Source organism: Salmo salar, chromosome 02 (genome assembly GCF_965601325.2).
Source record: "Salmo salar chromosome 02, fSalSal1, whole genome shotgun sequence".
NCBI classification, from domain to species: domain Eukaryota; kingdom Metazoa; phylum Chordata; class Actinopteri; order Salmoniformes; family Salmonidae; genus Salmo; species Salmo salar.
Genome location: NC_138292.1, coordinates 7,947,531 through 7,968,690, shown reverse-complemented (window position 1 = coordinate 7,968,690; position 21,160 = coordinate 7,947,531). Strand labels below are relative to the sequence as shown.

Below are 21,160 nucleotides of genomic sequence, written 5' to 3'. Positions count from 1 at the left end.
CAGTTAACATGTGTTCAGCTCTACCCCTGCTATAGATCAGTTAACATGTGTTCAGCTCTTTACCCCTGCTATAGATCAGTTAACATGTATTCAGCTCTACCCCTGCTATAGATCAGTTAACATGTGTTCAGCTCTACCCCTGCTATATATCAGTTAACATGTGTTCAGCTCTACCCCTGCTATAGATCAGTTAACATGTGTTCAGCTCTACCCCTGCTATAGATCAGTTAACATGTGTTCAGCTCTTTACCCCTGCTATAGATCAGTTAACATGTGTTCAGCTCTACCCCTGCTATAGATCAGTTAACATGTGTTCAGCTCTCTACCCCTGCTATAGATCAGTTAACATGTGTTCAGCTCTACCCCTGCTATAGATCAGTTAACATGTGTTCAGCTCTACCCCTGCTATAGATCAGTTAACATGTGTTCAGCACTACCCCTGCTATAGATCAGTTAACATGTGTTCAGCTCTTTACCCCTGCTATAGATCAGTTAACATGTGTTCAGCTTTACCCCTGCTATAGATCAGTTAACATGTGTTCAGCTCTACCCCTGCTATAGATCAGTTAACATGTGTTCAGCTCTACCCCTGCTATAGATCAGTTAACATGTGTTCAGCTCTACCCCTGCTATAGATCAGTTAACATGTGTTCAGCTCTTTACCCCTGCTATAGATCAGTTAACATGTGTTCAGCTCTACCCCTGCTATAGATCAGTTAACATGTGTTCAGCTCTACCCCTGCTATAGATCAGTTAACATGTGTTCAGCTCTACCCCTGCTATAGATCAGTTAACATGTGTTCAGCTCTACCCCGCTATAGATCAGTTAACATGTGTTCAGCTCTACCCCTGCTATAGATCAGTTAACATGTGTTCAGCTCTACCCCTGCTATAGATCAGTTAACATGTGTTCAGCTCTACCCCTGCTATAGATCAGTTAACATGTGTTCAGCTCTTTACCCCTGCTATATATCAGTTAACATGTGTTCAGCTCTACCCCTGCTATAGATCAGTTAACATGTGTTCAGCTCTACCCCTGCTATAGATCAGTTAACATGTGTTCAGCTCTTTACCCCTGCTATAGATCAGTTAACATGTGTTCAGCTCTACCCCTGCTATAGATCAGTTAACATGTGTTCAGCTGTACCCCTGCTATAGATCAGTTAACATGTGTTCAGCTCTTTACCCCTGCTATAGATCAGTTAACATGTGTTCAGCTCTTTACCCCTGCTATAGATCAGTTAACATGTGTTCAGCTCTACCCCTGCTATAGATCAGTTAACATGTGTTCAGCTCTTTACCCCTGCTATAGATCAGTTAACATGTGTTCAGCTCTACCCCTGCTATAGATCAGTTAACATGTGTTCAGCTCTACCCCTGCTATAGATCAGTTAACATGTGTTCAGCTCTACCCCTGCTATAGATCAGTTAACATGTGTTCAGCTCTTTACCCCTGCTATAGATCAGTTAACATGTGTTCAGCTCTTTACCCCTGCTATAGATCAGTTAACATGTGTTCAGCTGTACCCCTGCTATAGATCAGTTAACATGTGTTCAGCTCTTTACCCCTGCTATAGATCAGTTAACATGTGTTCAGCTCTACCCCTGCTATAGATCAGTTAACATGTGTTCAGCTCTTTACCCCTGCTATAGATCAGTTAACATGTGTTCAGCTCTACCCCTGCTATAGATCAGTTAACATGTGTTCAGCTCTACCCCTGCTATAGATCAGTTAACATGTGTTCAGCTCTACCCCTGCTATAGATCAGTTAACATGTGTTCAGCTCTTTACCCCTGCTATAGATCAGTTAACATGTGTTCAGCTCTTTACCCCTGCTATAGATCAGTTAACATGTGTTCAGCTCTTTACCCCTGCTATAGATCAGTTAACATGTGTTCAGCTCTTTACCCCCGCTATAGATCAGTTAACATGTGTTCAGCTCTACCCCTGCTATAGATCAGTTAACATGTGTTCAGCTCTTTACCCCTGCTATAGATCAGTTAACATGTGTTCAGCTCTTTACCCCTGCTATAGATCAGTTAACATGTGTTCAGCTCTTTACCCCTGCTATAGATCAGTTAACATGTGTTCAGCTCTTTACCCCTGCTATAGATCAGTTAACATGTGTTCAGCTCTACCCCTGCTATAGATCAGTTAACATGTGTTCAGCTCTTTACCCCTGCTATAGATCAGTTAACATGTGTTCAGCTCTACCCCTGCTATAGATCAGTTAACATGTGTTCAGCTCTCTACCCCTGCTATAGATCAGTTAACATGTGTTCAGCTCTTTACCCCTGCTATAGATCAGTTAACATGTGTTCAGCTCTTTACCCCTGCTATAGATCAGTTAACATGTGTTCAGCTCTACCCCTGCTATAGATCAGTTAACATGTGTTCAGCTCTACCCCTGCTATAGATCAGTTAACATGTGTTCAGCTCTACCCCTGCTATAGATCAGTTAACATGTGTTCAGCTCTTTACCCCTGCTATAGATCAGTTAACATGTGTTCAGCTCTTTACCCCTGCTATAGATCAGTTAACATGTGTTCAGCTCTTTACCCCTGCTATAGATCAGTTAACATGTGTTCAGCTCTTTACCCCTGCTATAGATCAGTTAACATGTGTTCAGCTCTTTACCCCTGCTATAGATCAGTTAACATGTGTTCAGCTCTACCCCTGCTATAGATCAGTTAACATGTGTTCAGCTCTTTACCCCTGCTATAGATCAGTTAACATGTGTTCAGCTCTACCCCTGCTATAGATCAGTTAACATGTGTTCAGCTCTACCCCTGCTATAGATCAGTTAACATGTGTTCAGCTTTACCCTGCTATAGATCAGTTAACATGTGTTCAGCTCTATCCCTGCTATAGATCAGTTAACATGTGTTCAGCTCTACCCCTGCTATAGATCAGTTAACATGTGTTCAGCTCTCTACCCCTGCTATAGATCAGTTAACATGTGTTCAGCTCTTTACCCCTGCTATAGATCAGTTAACATGTGTTCAGCTCTACCCCTGCTATAGATCAGTTAACATGTGTTCAGCTCTACCCCTGCTATAGATCAGTTAACATGTGTTCAGCTCTACCCCTGCTATAGATCAGTTAACACACAACTCTTACTAAATGTTGAACTGCTCCCCTCTCAGGAGAGATCACAGCATGGTCATAGAGGACTCTCAGGACGCTCACACAGACGTCTTCCTCCCTTACACCTCGCGGGACGAGGAAGAGGAGGAGGAGGGAGACGGCGAGGGCCTGGGAGGGAGGAATATCTCAGAGGGTTTCTCCGACCTCTCTCGGTCTTCCCCTAACAGCAGTGGAGGCACTTTGAAGGACTTTGCCGACTCTCTCCAATTTAAGTCGTTTGACTCGGTAGAGCAGGGGAGCCGCTCGTCCTCCCTGTCCAACACCATGGACATCCCCTCCACCCGGCCCCAAGAGGAGGCTCTCTACCACCCTCTGTCCCCCTTCGGCACCTCGCCCTTTGAGCTGGAGCTGGGGGGTATGAGGGGTGAGACGGGGACATGGAACCAGAACCCTGTGGGGGGTAGTCAGGCAGGCACCCCCTCGCCCCTGGAGCACAGCCGGTCGTTCCCCTCTCTGAGACCCAGGAAGAGCTCCAGTCTGTCCAACGTGCTGGACGACTCCAACTATGGAACTGACCCCCGGGCAGCTGACACCATCTCCAACACCTCCAACCCACAGGTACTGCTGCCCTAACCTTAACCTTAATCACAGGTACTGTTGTCCTAACCTTAACCTTAACCACAGGTACTGTTGTCCTAACCTTAACCTTAACCTTAACCACAGGTACTGTTGTCCTAACCTTAACCTTAACCACAGGTACTGCTGCCCTAACCTTAACCTTAACCACAGGTACTGTTGTCCTAACCTTAACCTTAACCACAGGTACTGTTGTCCTAACCTTAACCTTAACCACAGGTACTGCTGCCCTAACCTTAACCTTAACCACAGGTACTGTTGTCCTAACCTTAACCTTAACCACAGGTACTGTTGTCCTAACCTTAACCTTAACCACAGGTACTGTTGTCCTAACCTTAACCTTAACCACAGGTACTGTTGTCCTAACCTTAACCTTAACCACAGTTACTGTTGTCCTAACCTTAACCTTAACCACAGGTACTGTTGTCCTAACCTTAACCTTAACCACAGGTACTGTTGTCCTAACCTTAACCTTAACCTTAACCACAGGTACTGCTGCCCTAACCTTAACCTTAACCACAGGTACTGTTGTCCTAACCTTAACCTTAACCACAGGTACTGCTGCCCTAACCTTAACCTTAACCACAGGTACTGTTGTCCTAACCTTAACCTTAACCACAGGTACTGCTGCCCGAACCTTAACCTTAACCACAGGTACTGTTGTCCTAACCTTAACCTTAACCACAGGTACTGTTGTCCTAACCTTAACCTTAACCACAGGTACTGTTGTCCTAACCTTAACCTTAACCACAGGTACTGTTGTCCTAACCTTAACCTTAACCACAGGTACTGTTGTCCTAACCTTAACCTTAACCCTAACCACAGGTACTGTTGTCCTAACCTTAACCTTAACCCTAACCACAGGTACTGTTGTCCTAACCTTAACCACAGGTACTGTTGTCCTAACCTTAACCTTAACCCTAACCACTGGTACTGAGCATTCCTAGGAGGTATGTTGTGTGGTGTTTGAATAAACTGGACCACATGTGTTGAACATGAAGTCCAGTGTCTTGTGTAATGTCCCATATCCATATCCGTTAACGGATTTCTCCTGAAATGTATCAGTCAGAAAATCACAAGTATTAGCATCCCGTAAGCATGTTTCAGAGTCCTCAGCCGCAGAGCTGTGATAGTCTGGGAGACTCCCTGACCCCCATCTGCGGGGGTCGCACAGCCTGACCTCATACCTCAAAAACATTCCCATCCAACATGGCTCAGTGTACATGACTCCTATTCAACCAACGTGGCTCAGTGTACATGACTCCTATTCAACCAACGTGGCTCAGTGTACATGACTCCTATTCAACCAACGTGGCTCAGTGTACATGACTCCTATACAACCAACGTGGCTCAGTGTACATGACTCCTATTCAACCAACGTGGCTCAGTGTACATGACTCCTATTCAACCAACGTGGCTCAGTGTACATGACTCCTATACAACCAACGTGGCTCAGTGTACATGACTCCTATACAACCAACGTGGCTCAGTGTACATGACTCCTATTCAACCAACGTGGCTCAGTGTACATGACTCCTATTCAACCAACGTGGCTCAGTGTACATGACTCCTATTCAACCAACGTGGCTCAGTGTACATGACTCCTATACAACCAACGTGGCTCAGTGTACATGACTCCTATACAACCAACGTGGCTCAGTGTACATGACTCCTATTCAACCAACGTGGCTCAGTGTACATGACTCCTATTCAACCAACGTGGCTCAGTGTACATGACTCCTATTCAACCAACGTGGCTCAGTGTACATGACTCCTATACAACCAACATGGTTCAGTGTACATGACTCCTATACAACCAACATGGTTCAGTGTACATGACTCCTATTCAACCAACATGGTTCAGTGTACATGACTCCTATACAACCAACATGGTTCAGTGTACATGACTCCTATTCAACTGAGTGTGATGAGGGATAGAGTCGTGCTGAGAATTATGAAACTATGAAAACCAACGGTCCAATATCCTAGAATACGGCTGTGCAGATGCCGATGCGGTTTAGTCCGTCTCCAACACAGTGTACTGTATCAAAACAAATGTATTTATAAAGCCCTTCTTACATCAGCTGATATCTCAAAGTGCTGTACAGAAACCCAGCCTAAAACTCCAAAACAACAAGCAATTCAGGTGTAGAAGCACGGTGGCTAGGAAAAACTCCCTAGAAAGGCCAGAACCTAGGAAGAAACCTAGAGAGGAACCAGGCTATGAGGGGTGGCCAGTCCTCTTCTGGCTGTGCCGGGTGGAGATTATAACAGAACATGGCCAAGATGTTCAATTGTTCATAAATGACCAGCAGGGTCAAATAATAATAATCACAGTAGTTGTCGAGGGTGCAACAGGTCAGCACCTCTACCGCTCCTGTTGTCTCTAGAGAGTTGAAAACAGCAGGTCTGGGACAGGTAGCACGTCCGGTGAACAGGTCAGGGTTCCATAGCCGCAGGCAGAACAGTTGAAACTGGAACAGCAGCACGGCCAGGTGGCCTGGGGACAGCAAGGAGTCATCATGCCAGGTAGTCCTGAGGCATGGTCCTAGGGCTCAGGTCCTCCAAGAGAGAGAAAGAGAGAATTAGAGAGAGCATACTTAAATTCACACAGGACACCGGATAAGACAGGAGAAATACTCCAGATATAACAGACTGACCCTAGCCCCCTGACATAAACTACTGCAGCATAAATACCAGAGGCTGAGACAGGAGGGGTCAGGAGACACTGTGGCCCCATCCGAAGATACCCCCGGACAGGTCCAAACTGGCAGGATATAACCTGTATCTGTGTGTCTAACTGTGATTATGGTGTGTGTGTGTGTGTGTGTGTGTGTGTGTGTGTGTGTGTGTGTGTGTGTGTGTGTGTGTGTGTGTGTGTGTGTGTGTGTGGGTCCCTTTCAGCAGACGCCAGAGGAGGAGCTGTGTAACCTGCTGACTAACATCGTGTTCTCTGTGCTGTGGTGCGGCAGCGGGTCGGAGGGGGGGGAGGACGCCGTGTGGAGGGAGAGGGGACAGGTCTTCTCTGTCCTCACCAAGCTGGGCTCCTCCTGCCAACTGGTTCGCCCGCCTGACGATATCAAATGCAGGTCAGTCGGTCGACAGACAGCCAGTCAGCTATTTAGTTAGTTATTCAGTCAGCTATTTAGTTAGTTATTCAGTCAGCTATTTAGTTAGTTATTCAGTCAGCTATTTAGTTATTCAGTCAGCTATTTAGTTAGTTATTCAGTCAGCTATTTAGTTAGTTATTCAGCCAGCCAATCAGTCAGTCAGCTATTTAGTTAGTTATTCAGTCAGTTATTTAGTTAGTCTCATGTCTTATGTCAGTATACAGATTCATTAAGGTGACTTCAAATCAAGTTTTATTTGTCAAATGCTTGGTAAACAACAGGTGTGGACTAACAGTGAAGTGCTTACTGACGGGCCCTTCACAACCATGCAGAGAGAAACATAATAACAATGAGGAACAATAACTAGGTACATACACAGGGTACCAGTACTGAGTCCATGTGCAGGGAGAGGTAAGAGGTAATTAATAACTAGGCTACATACACAGGGTACCAGTACTGAGCCCATGTGCAGGGAGAGGTAAGAGGTAATTAATAACTAGGTACATACACAGGGTACCAGTACTGAGTCCATGTGCAGGGAGAGGTAAGAGGTACTTAATAACTAGGTACATACACAGGGTACCAGTACTGAGTCCATGTGCAGGGAGAGGTAAGAGGTACTTAATAACTAGGTACATACACAGGGTACCAGTACTGAGTCCATGTGCAGGGAGAGGTAAGAGGTAATTAATAACTAGGTACATACACAGGGTACCAGTACTGAGTCCATGTGCAGGGAGAGGTAAGAGGTAATTAATAACTAGGCTACATACACAGGGTACCAGTACTGAGTCCATGTGCAGGGAGAGGTAAGAGGTAATTAATAACTAGGTACATACACAGGGTACCAGTACTGAGTCCATGTGCAGGGAGAGGTAAGAGGTAATTAATAACTAGGTACATACACAGGGTACCAGTACTGAGTCCATGTGCAGGGAGAGGTAAGAGGTAATTAATAACTAGGTACATACACAGGGTACCAGTACTGAGCCCATGTGCAGGGAGAGGTAAGAGGTAATTAATAACTAGGTACATACACAGGGTACCAGTACTGAGTCCATGTGCAGGGAGAGGTAAGAGGTACTTAATAACTAGGTACATACACAGGGTACCAGTACTGAGTCCATGTGCAGGGAGAGGTAAGAGGTACTTAATAACTAGGTACATACACAGGGTACCAGTACTGAGTCCATGTGCAGGGAGAGGTAAGAGGTAATTAATAACTAGGTACATACACAGGGTACCAGTACTGAGTCCATGTGCAGGGAGAGGTAAGAGGTAATTGATAACTAGGTACATACACAGGGTACCAGTGATGTACTGGGCCGTACGCTCTACCCTCTGTAGCGCCTTGCGGTTGAATGCAGCCAGTCAAGATGCTCTCAATGGTGCAGCTGTAGAACTTTGAAGATCTGAGGTCCCATGACACATCTTTACCTCCTCCTGAGGGGGAAGAGGCGTTGTCGTGCCTTCTTCATGACACATCTTTACCTCCTCCTGAGGGGGAAGAGGCGTTGTCGTTCCTTCTTCATGACACATCTTTACCTCCTCCTGAGGGGGAAGAGGCGTTGTCGTTCCTTCTTCATGACACATCTTTACCTCCTCCTGAGGGGGAAGAGGCGTTGTCGTGCCTTCTTCATGACACATCTTTACCTCCTGAGGGGGAAGAGGCGTTGTCGTTCCTTCTTCATGACACATCTTTACCTCCTCCTGAGGGTGAAGAGGCGTTGTCGTGCCTTCTTCATGACACATCTTTACCTCCTCCTGAGGGTGAAGAGGCGTTGTCGTTCCTTCTTCATGACACATCTTTACCTCCTCCTGAGGGGGAAGAGGCGTTGTCGTGCCTTCTTCATGACACATCTTTACCTCCTCCTGAGGGTGAAGAGGCGTTGTCGTTCCTTCTTCATGACACATCTTTACCTCCTCCTGAGACTGGATCAGGGAGAGGTTGAACATGTCAGTGAAGACACTTGCCAGTTGGTCAGTGCATGCTCTGAGTGTGCATCCTGGTAATCCGTCTGACCCCGCGGCCTTGTGAATGTTAACCTGTTTAAAGGTCTTATTCACATCAACCACAGAAAGACTTGAGGAAAGTGAAAAAAGCCTAACTTAACTTTTTTGCAGTTCTGTTCTGTTTTGGTTGAGCAAAATGTAGCTCTAAATGTTGACTGGCTATTCTCCCTCCCTCCTCTCCACCCCTCCTCTCTGCTGTGTTTCTTTCTCTCAGTCTGTTAGAGATGATGCTGGAGTCTTCTCTGTCAGACCTGAGGGACTCTCAGGGTGTCTCTCTACCATACTTCCCCAGTCTGCTGCGTCTCCTCAGGCTGCTCCAGGACTTCCTCTTCTCAGAGGGAACAGACAACCAGGCTCTGTGGAGCGAGAAGGTACAGTACTGCACCATGGTCCACATGTTGTCTGCATCTCAAATGGCACCATATATTTCTATGTAGTGCACTACTTTTGACCAGGACCCATAGGGCTCCCATAGGGCTCTGGTCAAAAGTAGTGCACTATATAGGGTGCCATTTGGGATGCATACAATATCAGCCATGCTCAATTATTTGTGAGTGTAAAATCTGTGATCTGATGGTATCATTTTGCATAGAGTTGACCTTTCTACCAAACAGCTGAGAGAGAGACTATGGATGTGTGTCGAGTACTTGCCACTGAGATGAGAGTTTGTCGTTACAAACTGTCCACTATATAAACCATATGTTGAGGATGTCTAAACTTGATTGCAGGAAATAATTACTCACCTCTTAGATGTAAAGTCCCCTGTGTAGGGGACCTGCATGGTTCTGGTACCAGTCCCGACCTACATTTTCACTTAGAAATCCATCTGTGGACCTCGTAGATGGAAATGGCTTGCGTGACGTGAAGTAGGATGTGAAATCTGAAACCACTTGAAGCTGGGATGTCCGTCCTACTGTTTTAATTCGCTCTTCCGACTGTCGCTCATCTCCTGGCTGAACCCTACGTCACAGACACTGACAAAGCACATGCTTGCAATCCTTACATTGTAGCTCAACAAGAGAGTGGTTTATTCACTATAGCACATTCAGATCGATTTACAGCCATTCCTCTCAAATAATTCATAGATTTGAAACAAAAAACACTTTCTGTTTGTCATAGATGGACAATAATAATATGAGACGAAAGGTGAGTTCCTAAGGAGTTCAGGAAGCCAAGCTAGAGGTCTGTGTGGCTCACAGCGGTGGGGGAGATGTTTTCATCAACAGAGACCTTTAGAAAATATGCACATTTTCTCTGACACTACAAATATGTATTTTACAGTTGTAAGAAAGGTGAAGTCTCATAGTTAGTGGTTTTATAATCTGATGTCGTGTCTTTGGCATCATTAAACTGAAGACATGTTTATCAAATAACTCTGTAATTATTATTACGCGATTAAACTGATTAATCGTGTAACAGTAATTAACTAGGAAGTCGGGGCACCAAGGAAAATATTCAGATTACAAAGTTATCATTTTCCTAATATAACTTTCAGATATCATAATATCTGATCTATGAGTCTTCTGATTTAATGATGTATTCGTTTACCTCGTCAGTCTCATTCCAAACGTCATAAATTGTTGGTTATCTGCACGAACCCAGTCTTCACTATGAGTCATCCATACATCAATTGTCTTAAAATCATTTATTTACTAATCTAATTCACTGAAATGCATAACAAACAGATATGGTTACAAGGAAATGATAGGAGAATGTGCCCTAGTGGGCTAAACCGGCATGGCGGCTTGTTACACAAAGAAAGGGGGTTGGGCTTGAATGAAAGAGCGGGAAGCCTGAGGAACACAGAAACAGCAGCTATGCTATCGTAAATACAGTATCTTATGCATTCTAAATTACCGCCCATTTGGAAAAGGAAAATGCAATAAATATTTACTCTGAGCTGCGCTTCGGTAGGTTGGTCGTAGATGCTGGCCGTGTTGGCCAACAGAGATCTTCCTGTCCTCGGAAGAATGTCACTGGTGGTAAAATGCATATGTCGTCCGTCCTTTCCTAGCCCACGTCTACAGCGGCCGCTGCTAACTCAACGGCTAGGAAGTATCACTTCTGTAGTGAATAAGGGTTCAAAGTTCATACCATTCCCAACCAAAGCTCACTCTGAGGTTGGCTTAGTTCTGTACTTGACATGTGTGTCCTTTTAACACAGAGGCTGCAGACCTCATGTACCCGGAACAGGCTGGTTACATTTCATCACTGACTTATATAGTGGAGAGGGAGAAGGGTGTGTTTCATCGTTTATAACCCCTGTCTCTTCACAGGGGCGGGCCACTGATTGGTCAGGGCTCTTTCCTTATGAAAACCCAATTCACTCATTTGGAAGCTAAAGTTACATTTAATCTCCTAACAAACCGTTTAAATATCAAACATTTAAATTGCACAACAATTCCATGTGAATCTGATAACTAGAATGTGTAGACTTTCCCAGGTACAGTTTATGTCGTCCTGTCATCAGTCATAATGTCTCAGATGACAACCGAACTGACATCCATACTCATTAAGTACCAACGCATATTTCCAACTGGTTCTATTACCGAAATATGGTTCCTTTCCCCCCACTTGTTTGATGTTCCCAGACTCTCTATGTTTAACAAAGGCTATTCAACAGTCCTTCAGTAGGGTCAGAAAGAGAGGGGAAGGGATAAAGGTATTTATGGAGGGGTCATAAACCTTACCCACAGGCCAACGTCATGACACTGATTATACTATATTTAGAAAGCATAGAAGTCATTTCAAGCCTTATTCATACAGTTTTGTTGAATAGGGAATACGTCATAAAATATTTCATATTTTCATATTTGTATCATATTTGTACTGTGTATTTGAGCTTGTGTCCTCAAAAGTGACTACATCTCAGCAATGTATAACTATTTTTTTACCAGAAAGGTTAGATTGACCCTTTCTTGGAGTATGCAGCATTACTAGTTATTGTTTATGGTCATCATGATAAATAATACATATTCGGGGATTAGGTAGATTACATTTTAGATTACATGTAGTTACATGTATTAATGGCACAGCTACTTCCTGTTATTGTGACGGTATGTGTGTTTAATGTCAGTGGACGCATCTTGGCTTTAGCTTGGTTACTGTTTTGAATAGTAGTTCTATATCATTTAACTGTGTGGTAACCGGTCTTGAGAATTGACTCATTGTTATGTTGTATTCAGGTATCTGCACTCTTGCCTACATAATTGCCCCTTGTGGGAATTGAATTGAATGAAAATGTGTTGTGGACTGTTAACAGGTGTGTTGTTGTTGTAGATCTTTGAGGGGGTGGTGAACCTCCTGGACAGACTACAGGCATGGCACAGTACCCCTGGTACCCCCGGAGCTCTGGAGCTCAGAGAGATGGCTCAGATCGGCCTGCGCATCATCACCGGCTACGTCCAGCAACAGGACTCACAGGTCAGTCACCTATGTTACGCTACGCCCACCTCCCTCTAGCCAAACTAGACTGGCTCCAACTCTGGCTTGCATGCCGAATGGCTCCCTAATCACTATATAGTGTACTACTTTTGACCAGAGCCCATAGGCTGGGATAGGGGTGGATAGGGTGCTATTTGGGAAACAACTTCTTTCTCCAAATTACATCCATTTAGGGCATTAGTCAACGCGTGGGTTTGATGTCGTGGGACCAATCCCAATGCTCTGTCTGTCAGTACACATTTACTATCAAATAAAGGTTAGACCTTTTGAGGGGAAAGTGTGTTTAGAATACCAGTCCATCTATGGTTATCTATCAGTGCACAGAGAACATAGCTAGCATTCCTCCTGAGGAGTGTTGTGTAGGACGGGGCAGCTCTTCTCTGAGTTATAACTACTGTTGGGATGCATCCCAAATGGTACCCTGTTCCCTACATAGTGCATAACTTTCTGGTCAGAAGTAGTGCACTATGTAGGGAATGGGGTGCTATTTGGCACTCCTGTAGGAGTGTGGGATCAAGTGGTCATATATAAATGGTCCAAAGACTTCCTTTAAGCGTTGGGATTTGTTTATTTATTTTTAAGGAGCAAAGCTTTTTCCATCCACTTGAATTGTTGTTGTGTGTTTTGTTAATATTAGTACCCCACTTAATAAATCAGCTGAGTATTAATAATATCAGGTTTGTATACTGATGAAACATTTACTAGGACTTCTGTTGATTCTAACACCTGTGAGAATACTTTTGAAGTGGAGACTAATTTGCTTTTTGACCAAAGAATCTCTGTGTCTCTCTCTCTCTGTGTCTCTCTCTCTCTGTGTCTCTCTCTCTCTGTGTCTCTCTCTCTCTGTGTCTATCTCTCTCTGTGTCTCTCTCTCTCTGTGTGTCTCTCTCTCTGTGTCTCTCTGTGTCTCTGTCTCGCTGTGTCTCTCTCTTTGTGTCTCTCTCTTTGTGTCTCTCTCTCTGTGTCTGTCTCTCTGTGTCTCTGTCTCTCTGTGTCTCTCTCTCTGTCTCTCTCTCTTTGTCTCTCTCTCGCTCTGTCTCTGTGTCTCTCTCTCTGTGTCTCTCTCTCTCTCTGTGTCTCTCTCTCTCTCTGTGTCTCTCTCTCTCTGTGTGTCTCTCTCTCTCTCTCTCTCTGTGTCTCTCTCTCTCTCTGTGTGTCTCTCTCTCTGTCTCTCTCTGTCTCTCTCTCTGTGTCTCTGTCTCTCTGTGTGTCTCTGTCTCTCTCTCTCTCTCTCTGCCTCTCTCTCTCTGTGTGTCTCTCTCTCTCTCTCTCTCTCTCTCTGTGTCTCTCTCTCTCTGTGTGTGTCTCTCTCTCTCTGTGTGTCTCTGTCTCTCTCTGTGTGTGTCTCTCTCTGTCTCTCTGTCTCTCTCTCTGTGTCTCTGTCTCTCTGTGTGTCTCTGTCTCTCTCTCTCTCTCTCTGCCTCTCTCTCTCTGTGTGTGTGTCTCTCTCTCTGCCTCTCTCTCTGTGTGTCTCTCTCTCTCTGTGTGTCTCTGTCTCTCTGTGTGTCTCTGTCTCTCTGCCTCTCTCTCTCTCTCTCTGTGTGTCTCTGTGTCTCTCTCTCTGTGTCTCTGTCTCTCTGTGTGTCTCTGTCTCTCTCTCTCTCTCTCTGCCTCTCTCTCTCTCTGTGTCTCTCTCTGTGTCTCTCTCTCTGCCTCTCTCTCTGTGTCTCTCTCTCTCTGTGTGTCTCTGTCTCTCTGTGTGTCTCTGTCTCTCTCTCTCTCTGCCTCTCTCTCTCTCTCTCTCTCTCTGTGTGTCTCTGTGTCTCTCTCTCTCTGCCTCTCTCTCTGCCTCTCTCTTTCTCTGTGTCTCTCTCTCTCTGTGTCTCTCTCTGTCTCTCTCTCTATGTCTCTCTCTCCCTTCCCTCTCTCCCCAGGTGTCTGTAATGGCCTGCGTTAAACTCCACAGCCTCCTGCAGACAGTTCTCTCTCTGGGCTGGGACGAGGTGTGCTTCCTGCTGGGGCGACTAGGTGCCCCCCTGTGGCCCGGCGGGGTAATGGAGGTACATTTATGTTGGACATTTCTGTCATTTTAGCAGACGCACTTATCCAGAGCGACTTAGTCAGTGCATTCACAACCCCATAACATAGTCATTGCAATTAAAACTTTCCTCAATAAAGCAGCTATTTCTAAATTGGTGCTAGTGTGAGACCTTTATTGTGAGAACATATTGGAATTTGGGACTTAATGGAACTTTTATTTTGACATCCGTTATTCTGGTGTTTCCATTCTTATCACTGGCCTTACACTAGTAAATAAAGACAAGTATGACTGTTAGTGTGAGAAAGACAAGTACAACAGTAAGGTGTTTTGTTTTAGGCCGACCCCAACGGAGGACACACGGAGACCTTTTCCCAGCTGGTGCCCATCGTGCGTACCCTCCTGGACCAACACGCTGACCCCGTGACCCTGCACGGCCTGCTGCCCAGCCTGCCAGTCACCAACGGCAGCCCCACCTTCGCCCAGGACCTCCAGAGCTACAGCCACACAGTGGAGTGGCTGGACTTCTACCAACGCCACGTCAGTACTACTCAACCTTCATTTATCTATCTTCTGGTTTATATCATCTGGATCCCAAATGGCTCCCTATATAGTGCACTACATTTGACCAGGGCCTTACAGACGGGTTGGCCAACGGGTGTGCAACTAGGGGGCAAAACAGACGGGTTGACTTAGATTGTTGACAACATGTAAACTATATTTCATCTCAGTGTTTATTGGAACTGAATATATGAGCATAAGGAGCTCTTTTTGTTTCTAGAATCCATCGTTGCAGTTGTAGGTTCGCTAGCTAGGGAATTTCAGCTATATTAGCATAGACATGACATCAGTCAAACACCTCAAAGCAAAACATGGTATCAAGAACAACCTAAAACTAGCTGAAACGAGCCACCTATGATTCCCCACATGGCAGCTTCGTATAAAAAAAGGGGTTTATTTCACCTTTATTTAACCAGGTAGGCCAGTTGAGAACAAGTTCTCATTTACAACTGCGACCTGGCCAAGATAAAGCAAAGCAGTGTGACACAAACAACCACACAGAGTTACACATGGAGTAAACAAACATCCAGTCAAGTATGTTGGACAGCTCATTTTCCTCAGTAGTCCCTTGGTAGTTCCTGGACAGGCTAAAAACATTAGCTTGTCCACTTCTCTTCTTTAGTTCAGAAACTAAACTGAGTCCGTAGGTTCTACTACTAAATGTGGTGTTGGCGTTTGTCTCTTCTCAGGCTAGTATTTCTAGACAGGCTGATGTAACATCCTCCTTTCTGCCTCAGAGTGAAAAGTAAACCAGGGACAGATAATGTGTCTGTTCAGTGTTCTCTGGTCCTCCTCTCTCATTATTTACCTCATAGTCTACACACTGGAGGTACGTGGATGGAAGGCCAGGATCTCTCCCAGTTTAGAAAAGCTTTCCTTGTATTTACTGTGTGAATGTGATGGAAGAGAAGTCACCTAGCAGACCAAGAGGTTTGAGGATATGAAGCCAAACAGACGTCTACCCACTGGGTTTAGCTGAGGATTTATTATAGATGTGTGTGACAGTGTATAATCACAAATCTGTTTTGTTTAGATATCTTGTAAATAGAAAATGTCTTAGATCTGGCAGTAAAGCCCAGTCTGATTCAGAGGGGTTGGGTTAAATGCAGAAGACACATTTCAGTTGAATGCATTCAGTTGTACAACTGACTAGGTATCCCTCTTTCCCAGTCTGAGCAACAGTTTGTCTGTGTCTGTGCGTGTGTGCTCGTTTATCAGCTTATGTCCATTACCTTTAGGGCCTTTGCCAATGTGATATGTAGTATATAACATTACAGTATATAATGTATAGGTAGTATATAACATTACTGTATATAATGAATAGGTAGTATATAACATTACAGTATATAATGAATAGGTAGCATATAACATTACTGTATATAATGTATAGGTAGTATATAACATTACTGTATATAATGTATAGGTAGTATATAACATTACTGTATATAATGTATAGGTAGTGTATAACATTTCAGTATACAATGTATAGGTAGTATGCATCATTACTGTATAGGTAGTATATAACATTACTGTATATAATGTATAGGTACTATATAACATTACTGTATAGGTAGTATATAACATTACTGTATATAATGAATAGGTAGTATGTAACATTATGGTATATAATGTATATGTATTATGTAACATTATTGTATATAATGTATAGGTAGTATGTAACATTACTGTATAGGTAGTATATAACATTACTGTATATAATGTATAGGTAGTATATAACATTATAGTATATAATGAATAGGTAGCATATAACATTACTGTATATAATGAATAGGTAGTATATAACATTACTGTATATAATGTATAGGTAGTATGTAACATTACTGTATATAATGAATAGGTAGCATATAACATTACTGTATATAATGTATAGGTAGTATATAACATTACTGTATATAATGTATAGGTAGTATATAACATTACTGTATATAATGTATAGGTAGTATATAACATTACTGTATATAATGTATAGGTAGTATATAACATTACTGTATAGGTAGTATATAACATTACTGTATATAATGTATAGGTCGTATATAACATTACTGTATATAATGTATAGGTAGTATATAACATTACTGTATATAACATTACTGTATATAATGTATAGGTAGTATATAACATTACTGTATAGGTAGTATATAACATTACTGTATAGGTAGTATATAACATGACTCTATATAATGTATAGGTAGTATATAACATTACAGTATATAATGTGTGTACGTAACATTACAGTATATAATGTGTGTATGTAATGTATAGGTAGTATAGAACATTACAGTATATAATGTATAGGTAGTGTATAACATTACAGTATATAATGTGTGTACGTAACATTACAGTATATAATGTATGTATGTAATGTGTAGGTAGTGTATAACATTACAGTATATAATGTGTGTATGTAATGTGTAGGTAGTGTATAACATTACAGTATATAATGTATGTATGTAATGTGTAGGTAGTGTGTAACATTACAGTATATAATGTGTGTATGTAATGTGTAGGTAGTGTATAACATTACAGTATATAATGTGTGTATGTAATGTATAGGTAGTGTATAACATTACAGTATATAATGTATGTATGTAATGTGTAGGTAGTGTATAACATTACAGTATATAATGTGTAGGTAGTGTGTAACATTACAATATATAATGTATGTATGTAATGTGTAGGTACTGTATAACATTACAGTATATAATGTGTGTATGTAATGTGTAGGTAGTGTATAACATTACAGTATATAATGTGTAGGTAGTGTATAACATTACAGTATATAATGTGTGTATGTAATGTGTAGGTAGTGTATAACATTACAGTATATAATGCATGTATATAATGTGTAGGTAGTGTATAACATTACAGTATATAATGTGTGTATGTAATGTGTAGGTAGTGTATAACATTACAGTATATAATGTGTGTATGTAATGTGTAGGTAGTGTGTAACATTACAGTATATAATGTATGTATGTAATGTGTAGGTAGTGTGTAACATTACAGTATATAATGTATGTATGTAATGTGTAGGTAGTGTGTAACATTACAGTATATAATTGTGTATGTAATGTGTAGGTAGTGTATAACATTACAGTATATAATGTGTGTATGTAATGTGTAGGTAGTGTATAACATTACAGTATATAATGTATGTATGTAATGTGTAGGTACTGTATAACATTACAGTATATAATGTGTGTATGTAATGTGTAGGTAGTGTATAACATTACAGTATATAATGTATGTATGTAATGTTTAGGTACTGTATAACATTACAGTATATAATGTGTGTATGTAATGTGTAGGTAGTGTATAACATTACAGTATATAATGTGTAGGTAGTGTATAACATTACAGTATATAATGTGTAGGTAGTGTATAACATTACAGTATATAATGTATGTATGTAATGTGTAGGTAGTGTATAACATTACAGTATATAATGTATGTATGTAATGTTTAGGTACTGTATAACATTACAGTATATAATGTGTGTATGTAATGTGTAGGTAGTGTATAACATTACAGTATATAATGTGTAGGTAGTGTATAACATTACAGTATATAATGTGTAGGTAGTGTATAACATTACAGTATATAATGTATGTATGTAATGTGTAGGTAGTGTATAACATTACAGTATATAATGTGTGTATGTAATGTGTAGGTAGTGTATAACATTACAGTATATAATGTGTGTACGTAATGTGTAGGTAGTGTATAACATTACAGTATATAATGTATGTATGTAATGTGTAGGTAGTGTATAACATTACAGTATATAATGTGTAGGTAGTGTATAACATTACAGTATATAATGTATAGGTAGTGTATAACATTACAGTATATAATGTGTAGGTAGTGTATAACATTACAGTATATAATGTGTGTATGTAATGTGTAGGTAGTGTATAACATTACAGTATATAATGTATGTATGTAATGTGTAGGTACTGTATAACATTACAGTATATAATGTGTGTATGTAATGTGTAGGTAGTGTATAACATTACAGTATATAATGTGTAGGTAGTGTATAACATTACAGTATATAATGTATAGGTAGTGTATAACATTACAGTATATAATGTGTGTACGTAATGTGTAGGTAGTGTATAACATTACAGTATATAATGTATGTATGTAATGTGTAGGTAGTGTATAACATTACAGTATATAATGTATGTATGTAATGTGTAGGTAGTGTATAACATTACAGTATATAATGTATGTATGTAATGTGTAGGTAGTGTATAACATTACAGTATATAATGTATGTATGTAATGTGTAGGTAGTGTATAACTTTACAGTATATGATGTGTGTATGTAATGTGTAGGTAGTGTATAACATTACAGTATATAATGTATGTATGTAATGTGTAGGTGCAGCCCACCATGGAGCAGTATGAACTGGATCAGTTTGGGAAGAGTCATGACCTCATGTCTAACTTCTGGAACTCATGCTTTGATGACCTGATGAGCACTGCCATACGGCGGGACAAAGAGAGGACCTACAGCAAAGACAAGTTCCAGGTAAACTATGCTAGTAGCAGGCCTGGTACTCCTATGAGGTCATAGTATAGCCCACTGTCCTCCATTATGAAATAACCTCCATTATGACATTAATATCAAGTCAATATTATGTCTTGAAAGTTGTTTTTGTTCAGCTTCTAGTTGTACTGTTGTCATTATATTGTGGTGATCTGGAGTATTCTGAAGCAGTGGATTATCAGCCCAGTAGAACTTGGTTTGTGCTTGTATTGCTGATTGGTCAGTAATCTACAGGTATTTGTGTGTGTGTGCGTGTTCGTGCGTGCGCATGGGGTCTGTGTGTGCTCTTACAGGAGGTGATAGTGGACCCGTACCTGAGGCGGGTACGCAGTGAAAACAGCCGTTACCACAGTGGTCAGAAACAGAGCTCCGGCCAGCAGGGAGTTGTGTGGCGCCACTGGAAGTCCCTCCGCAGGCTGCTCACCAGCGAGAGAGAGGCCTGGGCACACAGGTCAGACTCTATTGTATCTACAGTTGAAGTCGGAAGTTTACATACACTTAGGTTGGAGTCATTAAAACTCAACCACTCCACAAATTTCTTGTTAACAAACTATAGTTTTGGCAAGTCGGTTAGGAAGTCTAGTTTGTGCATGACACAAGTAATTCTTCTTACAATTGTTTACAGACAGATTATTTCACTTATAATTCACTGTATCACAATTCCAGTGGGTCAGATGTTTACATGCACTAAGTTGACTGTGCCTTCAAACAGCTTGGAAAATTCCAGAAAATGATGTCATGGCTTTAGAAGCTTCTGATAGGCTAATTGACATAATTTGAGTCAATTGGAGGTGTACCTGTGGATGTATTTCAAGGCCTACCTTCAAACTCAGTGCCTCTTTGCTTGACATCATGGGAAAATCAAAAGAAATCAGCCAAACAAGTCTGGTTCATCCTTGGGAGCAATTTCCAAATGCCTGAAGGTACCACGTCCATCTGTACAAACAATAGTACGCAAGTATAAACACCATGGGACCACGCAGCCGTCATACCGCTCAGGAAGGAGACGCGTTCTGTCTCCTAGAGATGAACGTACTTTGGTGCGAAAGTGCAAATCAATCCCAGAACAACAGCAAAGGACCTTGTGAAGATGCTGGAGGAAACAGGTACAAAAGTATTTATATCCACAGTAAAACGAGTCCTATATCGACATAACCTGAAAAGCCACTCAGCAAGGAAGAAGCCACTGCTCCAAAACCGCCATAAAAAAGACAGACTACGGTTTGCAACTGCACATGGGGGCAAAGATCATACTTTTTGGAGAAATGTCCTCTAGTCTGATGAAACAGAAATAGAACTGTTTGGCCATAATGACCATCGTTATGTTTGGAGGAAAAAGGGGAGGCTTGCAAGCCGAAGAACACCATCCCAACCGTGAAGCACAGGGGTGGCAGCATCATGTTGTGGGGGTGCTTTGCTGCAGGAGGGACTGGTGAACTTCACAAAATAGATGGCATCATGGAGAAGTAAAATTATGTGGATATATTGAAGCAACATCTCAAGACATCAGTCAGGAAGTTAAAGCTTGGTCGCAAATGGGTCTTCCAAATGGACAATGACCCCAAGCATACTTCCAAAGTTGTGGCAAAATGGCGTAAGGACAACAAAGTCAAGGTATTGGAGTGGCCATCACAAAGCCCTGACCTCAATCCTATAGAAAATTTGTGGGCAGAACTGAATAAGCGTGTGCGAGCCAGAAGACCTACAAACCTGACTCAGTTACACCAGCTCTGTCAGGAGGAATGGGCCAAAAT

The 21,160-nt window shown here is 42.1% G+C and overlaps 1 protein-coding gene across 1 annotated transcript in view; it reads left to right on the top strand.

The window, feature by feature from the left end:
* The window catches only part of LOC106573589 (neurobeachin-like protein 2), a 138,038-nt gene that overhangs the window by 87,307 nt on the left and 29,571 nt on the right, over positions 1-21,160 (top strand). The window contains exons 26-33 of the mRNA XM_082968540.1: positions 3,148-3,706; positions 6,632-6,813; positions 9,062-9,218; positions 12,127-12,270; positions 14,166-14,291; positions 14,609-14,809; positions 19,239-19,388; positions 19,700-19,857. Coding sequence (XP_082824666.1) covers positions 3,148-3,706; positions 6,632-6,813; positions 9,062-9,218; positions 12,127-12,270; positions 14,166-14,291; positions 14,609-14,809; positions 19,239-19,388; positions 19,700-19,857 — 1,677 coding nt within the window. The remainder of the gene's footprint in view (positions 1-3,147; positions 3,707-6,631; positions 6,814-9,061; positions 9,219-12,126; positions 12,271-14,165; positions 14,292-14,608; positions 14,810-19,238; positions 19,389-19,699; positions 19,858-21,160) is intronic.